General features: G+C 36.4%; 1 protein-coding gene across 3 annotated transcripts in view; it reads left to right on the top strand.

The window, feature by feature from the left end:
* Positions 1–22052, top strand: part of PLEKHA5 (pleckstrin homology domain containing A5) — a 243214-nt gene that overhangs the window by 146081 nt on the left and 75081 nt on the right. For 2 of the 3 annotated variants that reach the window (XM_044915450.1, XM_044915449.1), the window contains exons 7-11: positions 1527–1599; positions 7520–7620; positions 11687–11802; positions 12098–12115; positions 15402–15869. In XM_044915450.1, the coding sequence (XP_044771385.1) occupies positions 1527–1599; positions 7520–7620; positions 11687–11802; positions 12098–12115; positions 15402–15869 (776 nt within the window). The remainder of the gene's footprint in view (positions 1–1526; positions 1600–7519; positions 7621–11686; positions 11803–12097; positions 12116–15401; positions 15870–22052) is intronic. The other variant, XM_044915451.1, reaches the window with a different exon arrangement.

The following is a 22052-nucleotide window of genomic DNA, read 5'->3' as shown; positions in this document are numbered from 1 at the left end:
GGCCCTCTTAAAATCCAGAGAATTCCCAGTCATTCAAGCAAATTAGTTTTGCCAGTGTCCACTGAGTTGATTGAGTATATAACTTGAATATCAATTTTTAATTTTTATTTTAAAATCATGTCTATTTTAACTATCTGACATTTAAACTTATCCAAGCTGAAAGACCTTTTTAAAGATTTTATTTATTTATTTGAGAGAGAGCGTGCAGGAGAGAGAGCACAGGTGGGGGGCGGACGGCTAGGAGAGGGAAAAGCAGACTCCCCACTGAGCAGGGAGCCTGTGATACAGGGCTCAATTCCAGGACCCCCGGAATCATGACCTGAGCCGAAGACTGAGTTGAAGACTGAGCCACCCAGGTGCCCCTGAAAGATTTTTTTTTTAACTAGTCTTTCTAATAAGTCCAAATTATGTTCAGATAGCTTAGCATAGTATTGAGCCTAATAGAGGATATGGGACTTCTTTAAAATGATTTTTGTTCTCGTTTCTTGATCCCTTGATTAATTTGTATTGGAAAAGTGTTACCAACCAGTTTCTCTACCATGAGTGTTTATTTCATAATAGGTGTGTGGCTTACAGAGAGTTTGTTTGCAGAGTCACTTAAAGTCTAAACTTTTTAATTATTTGTATTAAAGAATATTATTAGGAAACTGAAAATACCATATACCATTAAAAAGTTTTTTTTTTTTTTTTTTGGTCCTTTGGTGTAACTGTCAATTTTAAGGACAAATCTTTTGTTTTGAGATTTTTACCTATATAATTTAAGTTCTAAAGTCATTGTTAGGTGGTTACAACTAGAAATAAATAAGAAATATTAACGCATATCCAAACTGGCCTCTTTTTTGCCTTTGTGTGTGTGTGTGTGTGTTTCATTTTCTCTTGCAGTTTTGCCTTATTGCATGGGGGAAGGTAATTTTTATTAAAATTGTAATTTTGTTTGAGCTTGGTATTTTTATTAACTGAATTACTTAGAAGAAGCTGCCAAAGAGGCACTCTCTTGCAGGATGAGCAAAACCCAAACTGTACATGTAAGAAGAAAAAATGTTTGTGAAGTGTATTTGTATGCTAAGTTTCCTTTATTCACAGTCATTTTAAATCACATTACCTTTGGGATAATTTCAAATCACATATTTTTCTTATTGTTGAAGATTAACATATTTATTAAATCTGGTTTACCAGAATACACACAATGCTGCATAGTTACATTATCCTCATGTTAGCAGACATGTGTGTTCAGAAAAGTGAATTTCAAATTGCTTACAAATAGGAAGCCGAATCAGATTGCTTCAAAAGTGTTTTTCACGTGAGAGTATTACTCTTCAGAGACCTGTATACTTGGGAATATCTTCGTGTTCACGTGATCCAAGTCTCTAGAAAAGTTCCTCCATGTTTTGGCTTTTTAGTTAGGTTTCTGTCCAGCCTATATCAAATACATCTTGTCTTAAAAACTTAGTTTAAATAAATGCATCAGAAATGAATTTGAATTTTCTGAAATGAAAAAAACCCTTTAATATGCTGGTTTAATTTAGGACAGTACTGGCATGAAGCTGTGGAAGAAACGCTGGTTCGTGCTTTCCGACCTCTGCCTCTTTTATTACAGAGGTGAGCTTACCGTAAACTGTCAGAGTGTATTATTTCATAATTGCAACAGAACATGTTAAATAGTGGATGCTTTTTTAAAGAAAAAATCATTACAGTTCTTCGGCTATTTTATTATCAACAAACAATATCCAGAAAACCTTTTCTTCATCCATATATAATACTGAGTAATTGAGGTAGGACTGAAGGCAGTATAGTGCTTCAAGCAGCTTAGTCTTGAGTTTGGGTCTGATTTCTGTAGTTTGTGTTAATCTTATTTGTTTTATGTAAATAGCATATGAATCTTCACTCTGTAATGTTATCCTTGAATTCAGTGCCTACTAGATAAAAGTCATTAGTTTGTTGAGATTCTTTTTATGTGTCAGCTTTGTTAGATCCAGCTGTTGATTCATTGAACACACAGTACTCCCCAGCAAATGTCTTGAGAGTATCAGAGATTACTCTGATATATTGGCAAATTTTTTTTTTAAAGTACAAAGAAATGTACTTATTATGATCTCCACCCTCCCTGCCCCCCCCCTTTTTTAAAACAATGACAACCTCCCTGAAACATGGAGAAAATGGTGTAAGGGATATATACCAGGCTGTTAATGTTGATGTAGAGGAAATAAAGGTATTATCTTAGGTATGGGGTAATGGTCTTCATTTCTCCTATGTGGATATCATAAACTCCTTTTTTAAATATGTTTTCTTGTTAGTAAGTTATTGATTAATACAATTTTTAAAGGAAAGTCCAGCGAAGTCTCTGCTCTGTGCTGTATGGATCTGTTAGATGCTACACGGTTGGTACCTAACAGAGAAAAGTCTGCTTCAGCTGTGATTAAAATCATTAATCTGGGCAGTAGCTCTTTCTTTCCTACTTTTAAAGTCCAGTTGGAAACAGTCACCAAAGGATTAGATTGTCAAAGCATGTTTAATAATTTATAACTTTTCTAGATAAGTATTTCACAAACTATAACAGGATTTTAGAACTGATTAACAACTTTAAAATTTGTGATTATACCAAAAAAGTGTGAAGAAATTCTGTGGTCATCTATCAGAGCAATATAATGTATATTAACCTTCAAATTAGAAATTACTAGAATTGTATTCATCTATTTTTCCCCCACTGCAAACTATGGTTGAGAAGCACTGCTGAGTCGGAATTAACCAAACCTGTAAAATTTCATTTTGTCATAGAGATGTTGGTCAGGCAGCAGGTGTGGTATTATCTTTAGTTTAAGTGCCAACCATATTCTACAATTTTCCGTAAAGGTTTTCCCACTCTTCCAGAAGTCAGGAGTTATATATAACTCAGGCATTATTTCTAAGCTGTTAGATACTTTTGGATCTGAGTTTGTACTTCTCTCTTTTGCAGTTTATTTATAGTCTACTTAGAGCTTTAAATGAGAACAAGAAAATATTTATTACTATTCTCATATAAAATTCCTTAATGTTAATTTACAACAAAAAGAACACTGAATTCCTTATAACTTGCTATCGTTGCTCATGGAAAGGTACTGCTTACCACTATTATTAAAATAGAAAAACTTTTAACCTAATTTTAAAAATGTAAATGTTGAGTTCAGAAGCCATGTTGAATATGAGATTCCATATTATTATTAACCATATGCATTTTATACTTAATATATTTATTAATTTTAGTATGGTTTGCCAGACAGAAGCAATGTAAAAAAGAAGAAAATATAAAAAGGAAAGAAATATCATTTAACTCACTTTTGCACTTTAGATGGTTGGAAATGAGTAGATGATATTATACACTTTCACTATTTTATCAACAGGAATTGTCATATTTGAAATAAAAACTACCAGATTTTAGTGAGATGATTATAATACCTTGCATTTTTTTGAGCATTTACTACATGCTGAGCATGTAACATAGATGATCTGTTTCATCTCTTCCTTATAGCCATTTAACAAGGTAGGAAATCTTACTTTGCCTGTTCACACAAGAGGACCCTAAAGGATAGTGAGGTCATATTGCTTGCCTGAGGTCTCACAACTAGCAAGTGTCAGAGCCAGGATTTATGCATACGCACTTCTCTTAACCACAGGTTTTTTTCCTTATACAGGTCTCTTCTCTTAACGGGCTGAATACAGCAGCTCCATTCATTTCTTCTGTATCTTTCCAAGTGTCTAGTATACTGACATACACAGTGCACTGTCAGAATTTTTTGACAAATCAGTCCACATTTCACAGATATGAAAAGTAAGACAAAATAAGTGATTTGCTTTTTTTATAATAGGTTAGCAGCCAATACCAGATGGAAGCTCAAGTTCCCACTGTTCTTTGCAAAGTCGCGGGCATATTATGACAGAACACTTAGATTGCTCTATTTTACGGTCTGTCTACTGACAAAACTTATTATGGGACTTAATTCATTCAACAAGTATTTATTGAGCAGGACCCGCTTCATTCCAGGTGCTGTCAAAACAGTGAAAGAAAGCTCTCATGAAGCTTCATTCTAGAGGATCAGGGAGACAGTAAATAAATTCAAATAAATAAAAAATATGATGGTAAGTGCTTTTAGGAAAATAAGGTCATCGTATGAAAGACACGCATGGAGGAAAGATTTCTTTGGATCAGTTCTCTGAGCAGATGTTTTAGGTAGCAAGGTCTAAATGATGAAGAAGAGCCAGAGTAAGTATAGTATTCAGGCAGGGGGAGCAATAGTGCAAAGGCTCTGACGTTAGGAAAGTGGAACATTGAAGGAGCAGAAGGAAACCGTTGTACCCAGCTGGAGGACTAGCAATAGGGAGGCAGGTGGGAGGAATGAAGATTGCACCAATGTCAGACTCTACTAGAATTTCGATTCTACTGTAAATACCGTAAGGAAACAATTGGATGTTTTTCAGTATACGAATGAGATGCTTTGATTTACATAAGCTGCTCTTAGAAAATGGATTATAAGGAGGAAGGAAGGAAGCAGAGACTAGTTAGGGGTTATTAGGTAGAAATGATAATGGCTCGGAGTAAGGTGGTAGGTAGCAGTGAGCACTTTTGGTACACCAGATATATTATTAGGTAGTAAGATACAGAAGTGAACAATATAAACTCCTCTCTTCATGGAACTCACAGATTAGCTAAAGGAGTCTAAGAAAGACTGTCATAGTATTCACTTATGTTGAATGAGTGTTAACCAGATGTACAAGGAAAGAATTAGGAAAGAAGGATGATCTAGGCAGTGGACTTACCATGTTCAAAGCATGAGTGAGGATGGCATATTTGTAAAATTGCACATGGGGCTTATGTTGCTGGAATGAAGATTATGCCTGCAGACACAGGAATAAAGGCTAAAAAGTAGATCGAGGCACAAAAGTCATTTGTTTACCATCCTAATGAGTTTTAACTCTATCTTAAATGCAAGAATAATAATAGGATCAAATGCACATTTTAGAAAAATCACCTTAGCACTTGAACTACAAGCCAGGAGACCAATTAACAAAGTATTGAAGTATTCTAGGTAATGATAATTAGTAATAATATTCCAGTCTGTAAGTTATATATCCATCTGTAATTATATGTGTTTTTTGTCTTTTACCCAAACATCTTTAAAGCTGAAGTAGAAGTGGGGAGTCTAAAATGTTAACTTGAATCTAATCAATGTTGAGATTCTTAGGTTCTTGTCCCAGGTTATGTTCCCCAGGACACGAGCTCTGTGATGGAGATTAATGTGCAAGAGGCTTATTGGGGAGTGTTCAGGGGACCATTATACCTGCAGGAAAGGGAAGAAAGTATGTTGGGACAGAGGGAGTTGGGCTGTCATCCAGTCTAACAAAAGGTCCAGCTCACCCCCCGCTGGAGAGTTTGTTCATTCTACAGATAATCAGTACCCACTCTTTGCTTGCCAGTGTATGAAGCCCTTTAGGTAAAAGACAGTTACTTAGGTCAGGCTTGACAGAACTAAACAGAAGAATGTCATGATTAGGAACATTTGAAGAATCTAGTGAAGAACTCTTAGGATAGTCATTTGACAAAAGATGAAGATTTTTATATATGCAGTGCCCTTAGTTTTATATAATAAGGGCTGTATTCATTGAACACTTCAAATGGGCTGAGTGCATTATTGAGTTCTTCGTGTCTGGTAGCTCATTTAACCCTCACAACAATCCTTTGCAGTAAGTCCTGTTTTCCTCAGTTTTATAGTTGATGAAACAGATACCCAGCATCAGTAACTTGCCAAGATCTCACAGCTGCTTAGTGTCCATCTGGGAAACCATTCGTGATGATCCAGTGAAATCAGCCTGTGCATATTCTGAAATTACTTCAGGAAGAGTCACCGTTTCCAATAATGCAACATAAAAGAATGTATTATTTGATAAAATGATCTTTTAATAAAGATGACTTCATGAACCATTTCTTTTTTTTTTTAAGATTTTATTTATTTATTTGAGAGAGAGCATGAGGAGGGGAGGGTCAGAGGGAGAAGCAGACCCCCCGCCGAGCAGGGAGCCCGATGCGGGACTCGATCCCGGGACTCCAGGATCATGACCTGAGCCGAAGGCAGTGGCTTAACCAACTGAGCCACCCAGGCGCCCCAGAACCGTTTCTGATTATATGCTCTATACAAACAAAATTGGATTTAAAATACAGTGTGACTCATTCTTTTAAATTGTCGTATTCTCTATAATTGATGACTGCTTTCTACCTCTTTTCTTTTTTTTTTTTTTACCTTTTAGATGAAATCTGCACTTGGGTTCATTCTTTCATTTATTAGTATAGTAAGAGCAGAATTTTGTAGCCTTATGAGAAAAGCTACAGAAGTAACCTTGTTGAATGCAACTTTCTTTTGGAAGTTTTACCATATATATTAGAAATGAGGGGAAAATAAATAAAATTCCTTGTTCAGTTTATGATAATAAAAAAAACATGGCAAGCATAATGAAAAGAATTATTTCTCATTTATGGTTTTTCTCATTGCTGAGTTCATCAGCCTAATGTACAGCTTTATTAAGTTGTCTTACGGGTTTCTAACAATGAACTATGTATTTCGAGTTTCATAAACATCTCTGCCCCCAAGCAGCAAGTTAATAATGTGAATCTATACTGTGCCAAGATTAATGTTTTATCATTTTCCTGGGTGTGTTTTATGTGCTTTGCCTTGTAGGCCTGTAATTTATTCCCATAACTTTGTTGTGTATCAGAATGACTGGTAAAAAGCTAACCACAGCTATGTGTTTTAAAAATCATATAATTCTTACAGCATAGTTTAAAATGTATATTAATTTAAATGTTTTTTAGCATCTGCTGTCGTTCTAAATGTCTTCATTCAGTTGACATTCTAGTGGGGAGAGAGAGTTGATAAACAAATAATAAAGCATATAGTGTGTCTAAGTTATTGAGGGGGTAGGGGCAGTAAAGTTCCAGAAAGAGAAGAGAGGGCTCTGGATGGGTTGGGATGGGAAGCAGTTAAAAATAGTGGGGTCCAGGAAGGCTTTATAATGAGACATTTGAGCCAGACTGGAGGGCATGAGCAAGTGAGCTGCGTGTTTGTCTTGGCTTGAAATGGTTGGGCATTTAAATCCTACCAGAAATGTGGGTAGATTGACTTTGTAAGGTTTCTGTGTTGTTACTTATATGCTAATATATTTTCAGTGAATCACATGTGAAGAGGTTTGTAGAATGTGATATATATGCCAGACGAATGTATGCTGTTTTTATGCCTAATTGACATTTTTCTGATGTGTGAGAACCATTTCTGATTTGCTTAGGATGGGGAAGCTTATGAAAGTGAAGAAGTATATATACTTGTGCTATTTAATATTTCCTTTAAAACCTTATAAAGAATTATCTAAACGACACGTGAGTCCAGTTCATTTATATATAAGAACCTTTTGATTTGATCAAAATAAATTTTGAGAAAATTTATTCTGCTTCATGAGAACATTTAAAATGCTAATCAGATGTTCAATTATCTCTTAGATGAGAAAGAAGAGGGTATCCTGGGAAGCATACTATTACCTAGTTTTCAAATAGCTATGCTTACCTCTGAGGATCACATTAATCGCAAATATGCTTTTAAGGTAAGGAAATAGCCGTACTTTTTTAATTTTGTATTTGAATCTTGCACTGATTTAAGAGATGGATATTGGCCCATAGGTTATTACAAAAAGATATTTTAGTGATGGTCATTTTTATATTTAAAATATATTAGTTAATAGTCTTAAGGTTGAGTAGGAGAATGACCCTTTTAATTAGGAAGCATGTTCTCAAATATCTAAGGGCCAGGTGTCTTTATGTCTACTTCAGAATGGTTTTAGATAAAGCAAATATGTGAAAATGCTAATAATTGGTAACTATAGCTGTAGGTGTCCTGGCAATCACTGTACTGTTCTTTAAAGGTTACTGTATGTTTGAATTTTTTCATAATAAATTTGGGGGAAGAGTACTGTAAGAGACAACAACTGTGGTTTTTAACGTATGTACATTTATGATCCTAGAGAGTATTTGCAGAGATGTTCTTGGGTCTAAGTACATAATGAACATCAGGTACTTTTGAGATAATATTGATGTTGAGACGTTAAAAAGAATTAAATCCAAGCAGACCTGAGCCCCCCTCCTCTGACTAACAATACCCACCCACTTCTGATATGCTGGTGTGTGAAATACCTCAAGTTAAAGGCCACTTTAATGATAACTTGGTTGTTTTCAAAAGCCATACTGCACTCTTTGCTTCATGACTATGGCTGAAATAAATTTTAGAGGTCACCTATTTTTTTAAGTCAGTTTTAAATTAAGAACTCTGAAGGGTTTGATGTAAAAATTTCATTTGAAGGGAAAGGGGAAAAGGAAGGGTAACACATGCTGTAATTTAACAGTGAAAATGTTTACACCCCTGTAAAATTGATTCCATTTTTACTGCCCATCCACTTTTTTAAAGAATACTCAGGACTGCAGCTGATTTACAACTTTTGCTAATTAACATGTTGCATTATTAGCTGTGGAAGAAAAAAAAGCAGGAAAGTTAGAGTGGGGGTGGTGGTGATGGATGGCCTCAGGGAGAAGGTGATGTCTGAGCAGACACTGTGGGTAAGAAGGGAAAGGCATGGAATTTCAATAAATTGTGTTAACAGTGTGAACCAGAGGAACAGAATTAAGTATTGATGATGCTGTAACAAAATTTAATACTGGTAAATTAAAATAATAATTTGATAAAAGTTACTTCCACGTGTAAGACTGTATGATACCGTTATTTGATCTTGAATTTAATTTTTGTGTTTTCTCATCAATTTGGCAAAAGTTCATTGAATGTACTCTTTGTAGGATATTTTGCTGGGTTCTTAGACTCTTAAATATTAGAATGTTGAAGTCACAATAACAGTGACCATGCATGTTAAGTATATTTTCTCTGTAATTATTTGGTTTGGTATTAATTTTACTTTACTTGTTAACAAGGATAGTAATTTCTCTCTCAAATTCTCTCTTTTGCAATGTTGTTTCCTCCAAATTTATGAGCCACTTTTGACATTGAGGCTACTGCTTATCACAATGGTGAGTAGAAACTTCATGGACGATTGTGGAACTTAAAGCTAGATAGCAGACTCCATCATCATCTAGTAAATATTTCTGCTTGACAGCTGGCAAGCATGGGTGTGGGAATCACGGCTGTACCTCGAGCTTCTTAGCACTAGACCCACGTTCCTTCCCTTGATCACAAATGTGGACAGTGGTCTTTCATTCATTTCTCTAAAACCCGATTCAGGCAGTCCAGGGATGCTTTGCCGTGGCTTTAATCATTTTAACAACACGTAGCACTTGAGCTGTTTCTATTAAATTGTTTCCATGATAGTTTTAGGTATAAAACTGTATCTCTAACAAGGTCAAGTGAGATTTGTTGCTTATGTCGTTATTTGGATCGCTGTGTTCGTTGAATTTATTTCTGTCTTGATTCTTTCTGAAAGAAATTTTTAGAAAAAGCTAATTTGACACTGTAAACAAAGCAGATAGTCAAGATTTCGGAGTAAAGCGTGTGGCTCCAGATTTATTCCTCTCCAGTTTTTATATTTAGCAGACTAACTCTGTACTTCATACTCTCCTTTACCTCATTGTATGCTAAAATAGCCTTTGTTTGTTTTTCTTTGTCTTTCCGTGTATGATAGGAAACTGTCACAGGCATTTTTACATGGAAATTAAGAATGTTTCCTCCACAGAATTCTCTACCTTGGCCTTTTTTCTACTTTGATACAGCTACTACTGCTGTCCTTCTTTGCCCCGTCAGCCCACGTGCTAAGCTGAGCTCTCAGTGCTCACACCTGGGATAGCAGTCCCTCATCGATGCCTTTATTTCATTTTTCTTCCATTTCTCAGGAACAGAGGCAGATTGAACCACTGTAAAGATAAAAACCCACTTACCACTTACATAGGCCTTCCTCAAACCCAAAACATTTACATTTTATTTAACTCTGACACTTGAGATGAAAATCTAAAGGGAGATACCATTTTGGATCATTTATAAATCTTTTATGTTTGTGTGTAGATGTCTATGAGGATTAAACAAAATGCTTTCACAGCAGCACCTTTTGAAGACAAAAGAAATTGCTAACACAAAGGGGAAATACTATGATATGTGCATTTCTATTAATTTATTGCTGGTTGCTCTAGAACATTCTTTTTTATTGAAGTATAATTGACATACAATTAGTCTCAGGTGTACATCATAATGATTTGATATCTTTATATATTATGAAATAATCCTCACAGTAAGTCTGCTTACCACCTGTTACCATACAGAGTTATTACAGTATTATTGACTATATCCCTATGCTGTATATTTATATCCCTGTGACTTAGTTATGTTATAACTGGAAGTTTGTACCTCTTAATCCTCTTCACCTTTTTTTCGCCTACCCTCCAATCCCTCCTGCATCCAAACAAACCAAAAGTTTGTTCCCTATATCTTTGAGTCTGTTTCTGTTTTGTTTTGTTTGTTCATTTGTTTTTTAGGTTCCACATATTAGTACAGTCAGACAATATTTGCCTTTTTCTGTCAGACTTATAATACTTGGCATAATACCCTCCAGGTCTATCCATGTCATTGCAAGATTCCATTTCTTTTTTATGGCTAAGTAGTATTCCTGTGTGTGTCTGTGTTTGTCTGCCACATCTGCTTTATCCATTCATCTATCAGCAGACACTTAGGTTGCTTCCATATCTTGGCTATTGTAAATGATGCTGCAGTGGGGGGTGCATATATCTCTTTGTTTTTTGTTTTGTCTTTAAAGAGTTTATTTATCTATGAGAGAGAGAGAGAGAGAGCACTCGCACAAGCAGGGGGAGGGCCAAACGGAGAGGGGGAGAGAGAGAATCCCAAGCAGGCTTTACACCCAACATGGTGCTTGATGCCAGGCTCCATCCCATGACCCCAAGATCACCACCCAAGCCAAAACCAAGAGTCAGATGCTTAACCAACTGAGCCACCAACGCGTGTTTCTCTTTGAATTGGTGTTTTCTTCTTTGAATAAGAAGGGGATTTGCTGGATTGTTTGATAGTTCTATTTTTATGGAACATTCTTGAATCAAGAGGTGTGAATTGTAATAAATGGAAATTGCTAAGGGTGTGTACATGGAACAGGCATGGCAAGGAGGCATGACAAGGGACTTCATTTCTTTTTTTTTTTTTTTTTAAGATTTTATTTATTTATTTGAGAGAGAGAATGAGATAGAGAGAGCATGAGAGTGGGGAGGGTCAGGGGGAGAAGCAGACTCCCCGCCGAGCAGGGAGCCCGATGTGGGACTCGATCCCAGGACTCCAGGATCATGACCTGAGCCGAAGGCAGTCGCTTAACCAACTGAGCCACCCAGGCGCCCAGGGGACTTCATTTCTTACCTCCTTTCCTTCCCATACACCTTTTTTCCTTGTTTTGATTTTCGAAGGAAAAATGGCAATGTTGGGAGGACATACTAATATTTATATTTTTTCAAGATTGAATTATATTTTAAGTCACTCATTTCTGTAACTGTGTATAAGCCAAGTCTGCTTTCTTTGAAAGTTGATAGTAATGATCTGTATAGGGAACCACTTAACTGTCTTTCTTTTTCTCTTACAGATCCCGTGTATCTATTTACGATGATCCTGTCATTTTCAATCAGGCAGCCCATCCAAACATGCGGACCTATTATTTCTGCACTGATACAGGAAAGGAAATGGAGTTGTGGATGAAAGCCATGTTAGATGCTGCCCTAGTACAGACAGAACCTGTGAAAAGGTAAAGGCTTGTAGGGAAAATAATGGTGATTGCCACTTACGTTTTAATCCATGCCCTGCAAGTATGTATCGTTATCATAGTACATACCATTTTATAAGTCATGATATGAAATCATTTCTTCCTCAGAAAGCAAGGAGTAATTCATATTCTGTATTAAATTAATACACGTTTAGTTAATTTGAGATACCACCTGCATTTTTATTCCACATTTCCTCTTTATTCATTTTCACCTATCAGTGTACTGAGGTGAATACAGAATCCTAACATTCAAACTGAATATTCTTTCTTCTTACAGAATTACCTTTAATTTCCGGTAAGTACATTTTTAATTGTTATCTTAAACCTACACAAGACAGTGTTTTAAGGCCTAAATCCTCGAAGAGAATTTATATTCATGAAGTTAATTTTACTGTGTTTTTATATTATGTTGTATGTTTTTGGAGTGTAATAAATAGAAATAAAAAATTTTGATGAGTTTCATTTCTTCAGCATTTGCTGATTAATTCTGATGGTTTTATGATAAATGTCTCCAGAAAACAACTCATTAAGATCATTTCTAAGTATGTCTATTTCTTGATGAATTCTACTTTCTTTCTTTTGAAACTTCAGTACTCAGAGTCCTTGATAATATAAATATGTACTATTAAAATTGATCTGTGATTTCTTTTTCTCTGCTTGAACATCTAAATCATTTTAATAATCAACTATATTAAGAACTAGTGAGAGGAAATCTGTTCATAAAACTACTTAAATAGCAGCTGAATAATGTGCTTTAAAAAAAAATTGTATTCCTGTAATTTGAAGAAAAATCTGTGACACAATTAAGTTCTTTTCCAGTCAGCAGCAGTTGAGCATATACCTTATACAAGGAAGATGCTTACTTGCATGTTTGGTCTTTTTTCTCTCTTCTCAAGGAATTAGGGGGCTGTTACAATATAAATCTTTAGTTTTGATGGGGAGGAGGGTTAGTGTACATATTAATAAAGTCTTTTGACTCACTGGTTAAAAGATTGAATGAAGTTGATGCTCTATAAATATATTTGTGTTTATTTTTTTAAAATATCAAGTTCAAATCAACTTAACCAGTCACTAGTTATTAGAGCTAGGAAAAAGGAGAGAAAAGAAAGGAAGACCCAGATTAAACACTAGGACACCAATTTAAAAAAAAAAAAAGACACTCAACTAGTTGCGTATTCTAAGTTGAAAGCTCATAAAAGGAAAATTTGCTTTTGGAATTTCATGTGTAAAAATTATCCAAATGGGGGTTGCCTGGCTGGCTCAGTTGGTGGTGCATGGGAGTCTTGATCTCAGGGTCATGAGTTTAAGCCCCATGTATGGGTGTAGAGTTTACTTTAAAAAAAATAATTACCCAAATGGACATAAAGAGGAGATGATTAGCACAGATAGCTAGGGAAAATGTGTAGGTGAAAAGAATTAATTGAAAATCTTAAGATAATTTTAACCTTAGAGTAAAATTTTCAAGAAACTATTTAGAATAAAGAAATCAGTGTCATAATTTAAATATATGGTTTCCAGATAATCTCATATTGTATGTTGTCCTTATCTCAGAATTTCAACTTCATTTTTTTTTTCGTAATTTTCTACTCTAAAAACTGATAATTACTCATAATTTAGGGTGATAAAAATAATAGTATTTTGGTTGGACTTCTGACAAGCTTTTAGTTGATTATGTGCCTGTAACAATTTTTAGCAGGTGTTGTTGATATAATTTACTCAGCCAGAAATTATTGAAGACCACCCATGTGCCCAGCCTGATGTCACCATTATCCTGTAGGAATTACGTCTTTTCTTCTACTTCTCGCTGTTGGCATTTTTATCCTGCCTTGTTGGTCTCACTTAATATTTCAAACTGAAGGAACCTAATTATGGTAATACTTCATAAGTATAGGGAGATTTTGTTTGGTTGGTTTTAAGGTAATGGGCTCTCTTTCCTGTATGGCTAGAATACTTAACAAATATTTATCAGAGCATATCACCTAAGAGATAAAACATCTAGCTTTTAACTAGATAGTTCATTTCTTTTAAATTCGCTTGTTCCCATTTGAAAAGTCGGTATATATGTCTTTTTTTATTACATTTCTTAAATGATAAGTCTTTGGAAAAATCAAGATAAGAAAGGCAATGCTGTTCTAATTTAAAATAATAGCTTTAGACTAACTAGAGGTAACTAAGTTTAAAATTTTTTTTTAGATAAAAAAATATTTTTTCAGGTATGTGATATCCTATGTTAAACCCATTCCTTCACCCCTAGAATTTAATAAGGATAAATGTGCTTTTAGTGTAAATCTTCTCTTTTATCTTTTAAGAGAAAGAAACTCCATAGCATATCTTAGTAAACTTTCCCAGTGTCTAATATTGTTTCCAGTCTGCAAGCTGTGAGTTATATCCAACCTAAATATATGGCTCATACACAAATTTACGAAAAGCAGTCACCTTTCTTTTCATTGTTTTCCTCACTCACCATATTCTAAACTATCTATAGCTGTATATGTGCGAGTTATATATTTCCCGCTCATCACTTAACACTGACAGCAGGATCCCATAGGAGCATTAATACATATTGAAATGTGGACGGTTGGCCAATTCCGGAATGGCCTCCCAGCATGGCACGATCTTGGCGATTTCGTGCAGGTTCAGACACTCAGCTTGGTCTGGTCAGGGTCTGGAAGTGATTGGTCTCAGAGAAGCTGATTCTCATCAAAAAGACCTAGATCAAACGACTGGAATGGTGAGCAATAAAACTGGTGGCCCGGTCACCTACTGTTATTAAGCAGCACATTCTTCCAGTGGGGAGATGGACACGGAATGCCACATTCTAATCCAAAATTGTGTGATAAGATAGAATGATAATAGTAATAAAGTGTGTGGCAGCCACTGATACACTCATCTGGTCCTCACACAATCCTATAACCCTGGTGCTACAGTTATCCCCATTTACCAAAGAGGAGGTTGAAGCACAGTAAATTTCCACACCTTGTCCAGAGACACAGCCAGTAAGAGGTAGAGCTGCAAGCTGAACACACGCAGTCTGGCTGTGAGAGCCCTTAACCAAAAGTCAGGTCCTCTTGAATGCAAACACGCTAGTTAGTCATATGGTGCAGATCTTCGACAGCATCAGACTATAATTTCTTGGTGCAGCCATTTCCACAAACCAGACTCATGTTTGTCTCAAGATGAGTTAAACCCTCCTGGCTGGAGGCCATGTTGTTTATTTCAAATGACTAGCTGCTGTGGTCTTTTAAGTGTGAATTTTGTGGTTTTACTTTCAAAGGGTAATCCTAATTTGCTTTATTTCCAGATTTCTAATGGGGACACTCATCACTTTTTATCCTTCAGTGCTTTATACACTGTATATTTTATGTTTTCTTCCCCCCACCTTCTTTCTATTTACACATTCTGATGTTGTGCTTGAATTTTCATATCACAACATTAGGGATTTATACAGGCTTATCCTCTATGACCCTTTCAGTTTTTTTCATAAAGTCAAAGGTAACTTTGCATTTTTCCTAGACTGAATCCAAGAAATAACACGTGCATTATTTCATCTGACTTACTATGATTTTCTTTTCTGATTTCAGAGTGGACAAGATTACATCTGAAAATGCACCAACTAAAGAAATCAATAACTTTCCCAACCATAGAGTGCTAATTAAACCAGAGGTCCAAAATAACCAGAAAAACAAGGAAATAAGCAAAAATGAAGAGAAAAAGGCATTAGAAGCCGAAAAATACGGATTTCAGAAGAATGGTCAAGATAGACCTTTAACAAAAATTAATAGCGTAAAGTTGAATTCTCTGTCATCTGAATATGAGAGCGGGTCAACATGCCCAGCTCAGACTGGACACTATAGGCCAGTCAATGTGAATAGCTCGGAGAACAAAACAGTCAATGTTAGCCTGGCAGATCTTAGAGGTATAAATCACCCAAATACAGGACCCTTACACACAGAGGCTGATCAAGTCATCCAGAGGACAAACTCAATGCAACAGTTGGAACAGTGGATTAAAATCCAGAAGGGGAGGGGCCGTGAAGAAGAAACCAGGGGGTAAGTGTCTTGTTCTGTGTTCTGAACCCAGATTTCTTTTCACACTATGTCAGTGGCGATTGGTTTCTGACACACCTATTGAAAAATAGTACTTTAAATTGCATTTTTAGACATTATAGCTTCCTGTCTCTCTTCCTCATGGTAATGAGACATGAGTGTTTTTTCTCTGTCTCCCATTGTTCTGTCCAGATTTCTCAAAGAGGTCCTTACCCTGTAGAGGAGAAAATAAACAAGTCCAGTATACTGTGACAAAATGAAGGAAGAACATGATACTTACAAGAACAGGGACAATCAACACAATCTGTGGGTCCAGGAAAACCCTTCTGCAGGAAGTGAAATACAAAATGAAATGTAAAAAAAGTGGCATATTTATCTTGGTTTAGATCTGCAAAACTGCAGAGTTGATAGGGAGCAGGAAAAGGAATCCAGAGAAATCCAGTATGGCTTAAGTGCATCTGCTGTGATGGTGTAGGAGAAAGGAGGCTGGAGAGATAAGCCAGAGGAGATGTGTTCACATTGGTGTTTCAGAAAGATCTCTCCAGCTGCAGAATCTGGAGAACAGATTAGAGAAAGTTCAAAAGCTATTGGAGTAAGTGAAACAAGGAGAGGAAGGGGATGTATTTGAGGTAGGACTGACAAGACTAGTTGAGTGCTTGGATGTGCTTGATTGCAAACTAGTCCTAGTCTAGTTTGAGTGATGGGGAAAATCGAGAATGAAACCCTGCTTTTAGGCCTCTGATCATCAAGGGTGGTTTGGTGCCTTTAACAGCATGGAGAAGATTTGGAGAGAGAGATTTTGTAATAAATGATGGGACAGGTTAAATTTGAGGTGCCTGTAGTCTGTCGCTCCCAAGAGAAATCTGGACTTGAGGAAGGTTTGGGACATCATCATTATATCAAAAGTACTTTCAGGGAAGGATGAGAGGAGATAAGTTCATTCAGCTGGAGGCGATTCTAGAGGAAAACCTGAAAGAACATTTACATTTAAGGGAACAAACGGATTGTGGGGGCCTGCCAAAGAGATGAAAAAGGAAGACCAGAGGGGAGGGAGGGAGGAAAAGCAGGCACCTACCGATGAGGAACAGTGTTCTGTCATTAGGCAGGAATTTGGTGATGCAAAATTTTAAAAATACTTTAATGTAGTGGGAAGAATTAACCTGAGGAGTTATTGTGACTCTTACTTCTCAGGAGTAGAAAACCACAAAACGATGACATTAATGTGTTTCGGTTAAATGAAGATTAACTTAATGTGAAACTTCTGAGGTATAGGAACGTTCTTCCAGTTTGCTCAGTTGGCATGGCTGACGTCTGCGGCTGTCAGCCAAAGTCTCTCTCCTTTCAGGAACAGCTCAAAGGCCTGGGTGCACTTGGCCTCATCTTTTGTTATCTCAACCAGCACTGCAAAAACACTCCCGCAATGTGTTCACTTTCATTTTCTTCTTCTCCACCGGCAGCACTCACTTTTCTGATTTTCCCAAGGGAGAATTGTAAGACATATTCGTTAATTTCTGGCTGAAGAGACGCCAGAGTTAGTTTCCGGGGGGGGGGGGGGGGGGGGGGGTGAATGAACGATGTTTCATAGTACTTAAGGTAACCATTTTCAGGGAAACAATAATAAAAATCCCAGCCAGAAAATTTGCTGAATCTCTACCCAGCAAATTAAATCTCACTTCTTAGTTAAATCACGTTCCTCAATGATTTCATACTTTCTTACGGTTGAAACTGTATAAAGAGGTTCAACAGACATCTGGAAGTTAGGGGTTTTTTTTAATTGTTGAGCATAAATATTAGTTTCAAGAACTTTTGGGTTTCTTGATGGGTATAATTAACATACGTAAAGGCTTTCTGTGTGACTTTCTTTTGAATGCAGACCTACAGCTTCTGAAGTTTATTTTGAGCTAAGATTTTTCTCTGTGTTTTTCTCCCCTCCAACTTTGGATTCACTGGCTAGAGGCTACTTTGGATCATTGAGATAGATCAATTCTACATTATCATATGAACTTCATATTTAAAAAACAATTGATATTTTATAATTAAATAATTTTTATTGGTGGAAAGAAGCATACAGGTTATTCATACTATAATTCATTTTGTAAAACTTTATGAAAGGCTTGCTTTTAAAGTTCTGATGGAAAGAAAAGTTTAATATTTCATCAAATAATAGATCCCTGCGTCTGTGAACAGAGCTTTAAAGTTTCTTTGTGAGTGGCAGTCACTGTTAAGATGCATGGTGCCTTAATCCATTGTTCTGCCTGGCAGAATCACAGGGACAGGGTTTTCATGGTGTTTGACAGGCAGCTGCTGGTGAATGGAGCACCAAACCTGATGAAGGAGCTTACAGTGTTCATTTCTTAAGCTTTCACTTAAAAGTAAATCACACTTTGCTTAATTTGAATTTCTTTGGGGAAAACCACTGAAGGAAACTAGTTTTTGAAAAACAGGTCTCAAAATGCTAGAAAGCGTATGGGCTAAAAATAAATTTACTTGATAATAACCTAACTTTCTATTAAAATTCTTCAAAAGTAGTTTCAGAGATGGCAGAAGAGCCTTTTAAACTTTGTAATCATTAATTAGCCTCCTCTTAATGATCGTATGGTATGTTAACAGTTCAAGTTCCATATACATCTCTACAAGAGGGTCCAGCTCACATATTGTGAATGCTTCAGAGCACTGATGGGGGTGTTTAGTGCAATAGATTTTCTGAAATGGAATTTAAACATTAGTTTATAGACAGTTTTTAGTATTTTAGATTAACAATATATGTCCCATCCTTACATGTTTATAAATAATATTTTCCCATATTTCCAAACTGGATATAAAGTTAATATTTATATTATCAATATATTCTTCTATGATATAGTTCAGTGCTTAGTACAGAGCCTTTTGCATATTAAGGTTTCTATAATAGTTCTTGAATTTGTGAATGACCAAATCAAGGTATGTTGGGGCAAATTGCTTTAGTAGTAGGACAGAATTTCTAGGATGGAATCTATTTCTGTGCTTCCTAAGCAGATAGAGGTGGGGTTGCCAACTCTGTACTTTTTCCAGTTTCTAGCTTTAGTGTGAACAGAGAAGGTGGGGATAGGAAGGAAGGAAGACCAATCCCAGAGAAAAAAAGAGGAAATATTTGTGGTGAGAAAGCTGCAAAGAAGTGAACCTTTATGCTGGTTATACCAGAATACTGGGTACCTTTCTCCTTACTCCAGCCCCAAAGGCATCAGATGATTAGCCTTGCTTGCAATAGTTCTTGTGGGGATTGTGGGGGGAGGGTGAGGCACGATGTTCAATTTTGAGCAAGCCTGTTACAAGTGAAGACTTTGAGAAGCTGAAGAACAACCAGCATGATGAAGGACATTTAGTTTAGAGGGAAACGGTTGAAGGAATTGGAAATATTTCAAATACATAATAAGACATGGAGTTTAGAACTATAAGATAGTTTTGTGATCAGATTATCTTATAGATGATAAAACCAAATCTCCAAAAGTTTCAGCTTGCCAGATTTGGCTCAGTCAGTACAGCTTGGGACTCTTGATCTCAGGGTCATGAGTTCAAGCCCCATGTTGGGCGTATAGATTACTTTAAATAATAAAAAAATTAAAAGGAGTGTGTGCTCTTGGTCTTTCCTACCCTGTTCTCAAAACACATTCTACCCCCCGCCCCGCCAAAAAAAAAAAAAAAAACCCACCACACACTCTAACATTCTCTGAGTCCCAGATGAACTCCAAGGTCTTTGTACTTAGTAGAAGAGCAAGGATCTTGGCCCTCCTGACTTTGGATCAACTGCTTTTTTCCACTTTACTCTTTTTCCACTGTGTTGCTGTATTTTTCACAGCTTTATCCCCTTTGTGGGTGCTTTAAGCCACAAAAAGGTATATTTGAGACTCCCTCTGGTATTTGTGTAAAGGTAACATCATTTTACTGCCCTAGTGGGCACAAATTTTGCAGGGATTTTTATTTCCCCATACTTCATAGCTCGAATGCACCCAGCTCATTATACCTAATCACAATGCAGTCTTTTCTTACTACAGTACATTAGTATGCATTGTTACTGACAACAGTCTTTGGGTCAAACAGCTCTGACATCCAGCTTGTCAGCCAAGGATTCTCAGATGATTGAAGAGTACGGTCAAGTAACTTACACATTAAATTTTCTGGTCTGTGTAATCACCAACCTTTTGGGCATGTTAACACCCAGTAGGAGGCAGCAATATATTATGCAATTACATATGCACAATTCCAAAATATATTCTGTTGAAAATACAGTATACAGAAGAAAAGTATTAACTAAACATTGAAAGAAGAGGTCAGGTAACCTGGGTTTATGGGGCCCCAACTCTCCCACATTTGGTTTATTGAATTACATTTTATATTAGGATATAAATTTATGCCCAATATAGATGCTAGCATAAGATGAATACTTATGATTTAATATTGATCTTTTAAATCTATATTTTATTGTGGTTACTGTTATTAAAAAGGTTGTGTTAGCATTTAGAATTTGAATTGTAATTACACCTTATGCCTACCTCTGAAGATGGTGGGGAAACACAAATGCTAACTTTATTTAAAATTTTTAATTGATTTTTGAAAATCCTTTTTATTTAATTTATCTACTGGCATGAGGTTAGCAAAAGGATAGTTTTGATAAATTCAGAGCAGTGTTTTTATCACAGTGTCTTTTTAAAAAAAATTGTAAACTAAAATTCTACTTTATTCTTTCATTTTAGGAAACTGGAATAATCTTTGCTTAGTAATATGCCTAGTGTATCTATATCCAAAAATACGGCATTTTAAAAGAACTTTATTTTGGGCGCCTGGGTGGCTTAACCAACTGGTTAAGCGACTGCCTTCGGCTCAGGTCATGATCCTGGAGTCCCAGGATCAAGTCCCGCATCGGGCTCCCTGCTCGGCAGGGAGTCTGCTTCTCCCTCTGCCCCTCCCCCCTCTCATGTGCTCTCTCTCATTCTCTCTCTCTGAAATAAATAAATAAATACTTTAAAAAAAAAAAATACTCAAACATAACAATATTTAGGTATACAACTGTAAATCTCAGGAATTTCACATGTTTCTAGCATAGAAATGAATATTCCACCTTGGTATAAACATTTGTGGGAGGCTTTTTAAAGCAATCTGAAACTTCCCCATGGACATTAAGCATCTAAAATAAAGTTCTTTTTTTTTTTTTTAAGATTTTATCTATTTGAGAGAGAGAATGAGAGAGAGAGAGCATGAGAGGGGGGAGGGTCAGAGGGAGAAGCAGACTCCCTGCCGAGCAGGGAGCCCGATGCGGGACTCGATCATGGGACTCCAGGATCATGACCTGAGCCGAAGGCAGTCGCTTAACCAACTGAGCCACCCAGGCGCCCTATGTTTGAGTATTTTTGTCTCTACGTTCAGTTTTGAGCTTTAGCTTCAAGTCATTTTTATTTTTCGAATTAAGAAAAGTTATCAAGGGGCGCCTGGGTGGCTCAGTCGTTAAGCGTCTGCCTTCAGCTCAGGTCATGATCCCAGCCAGGGTCCTGGGATGGAGCCCCGCATCGGGCTCCCTGCTCCGCGGGAGGCCTGCTTCTCCCTCTCCCACTCCCCCTGCTTGTGCTCTCTCTCTCGCTGTGTCTCTGTCAAATAAATAAATAAAATCTTTAAAAAAAAAAAAAAAAGAAAAGTTATCAAGGGGAATTTTCCCTTCCAACCACAAATGTACTGATGTACGTCTTCCCAGAAACAGTCATGCTTTCTGAAGGAAGCGTTGCAATGGAGGAATCACACACACCTGCGGTAGTTCATTTCCTGTCCTCTGGCTGTGTAGGCTCAGCCCACACCCTTCCGTACTCCATTCCTACACAGTGATCCCACTCACCTGTTCTGGTGAGATGTGTGAAAAGATTCTAGGAGTCTGTTGATATGAAAACAAGATATGGAGACAGACTTGAGATTAGACCTTGGACATTCTTACTAATAAGTATTTTCCCTTTTTTAACCAAACTGTACGTTGTGTGGAATTAATAGTCTTTTATGTAAGTAACAAAGTTTTTTTTTTTTTTTACTTAATGTAGTAAATTCATCAAACTGAATTTCATAAAAAGGTTAAAATCTGTTCATTAATATTTGATATCCCATGTAATATTTTGATCAACCTTTTAAAAGTAAGTCCCGATATATATTTTACTTACCAGAAGGTGGGGG

This window comes from Neomonachus schauinslandi, chromosome 5 (assembly GCF_002201575.2).
Source record: "Neomonachus schauinslandi chromosome 5, ASM220157v2, whole genome shotgun sequence".
NCBI classification, from domain to species: domain Eukaryota; kingdom Metazoa; phylum Chordata; class Mammalia; order Carnivora; family Phocidae; genus Neomonachus; species Neomonachus schauinslandi.
Note: the sequence above shows the minus strand (reverse complement) of the source record. Positions and strands in the feature narration are given on the sequence as shown.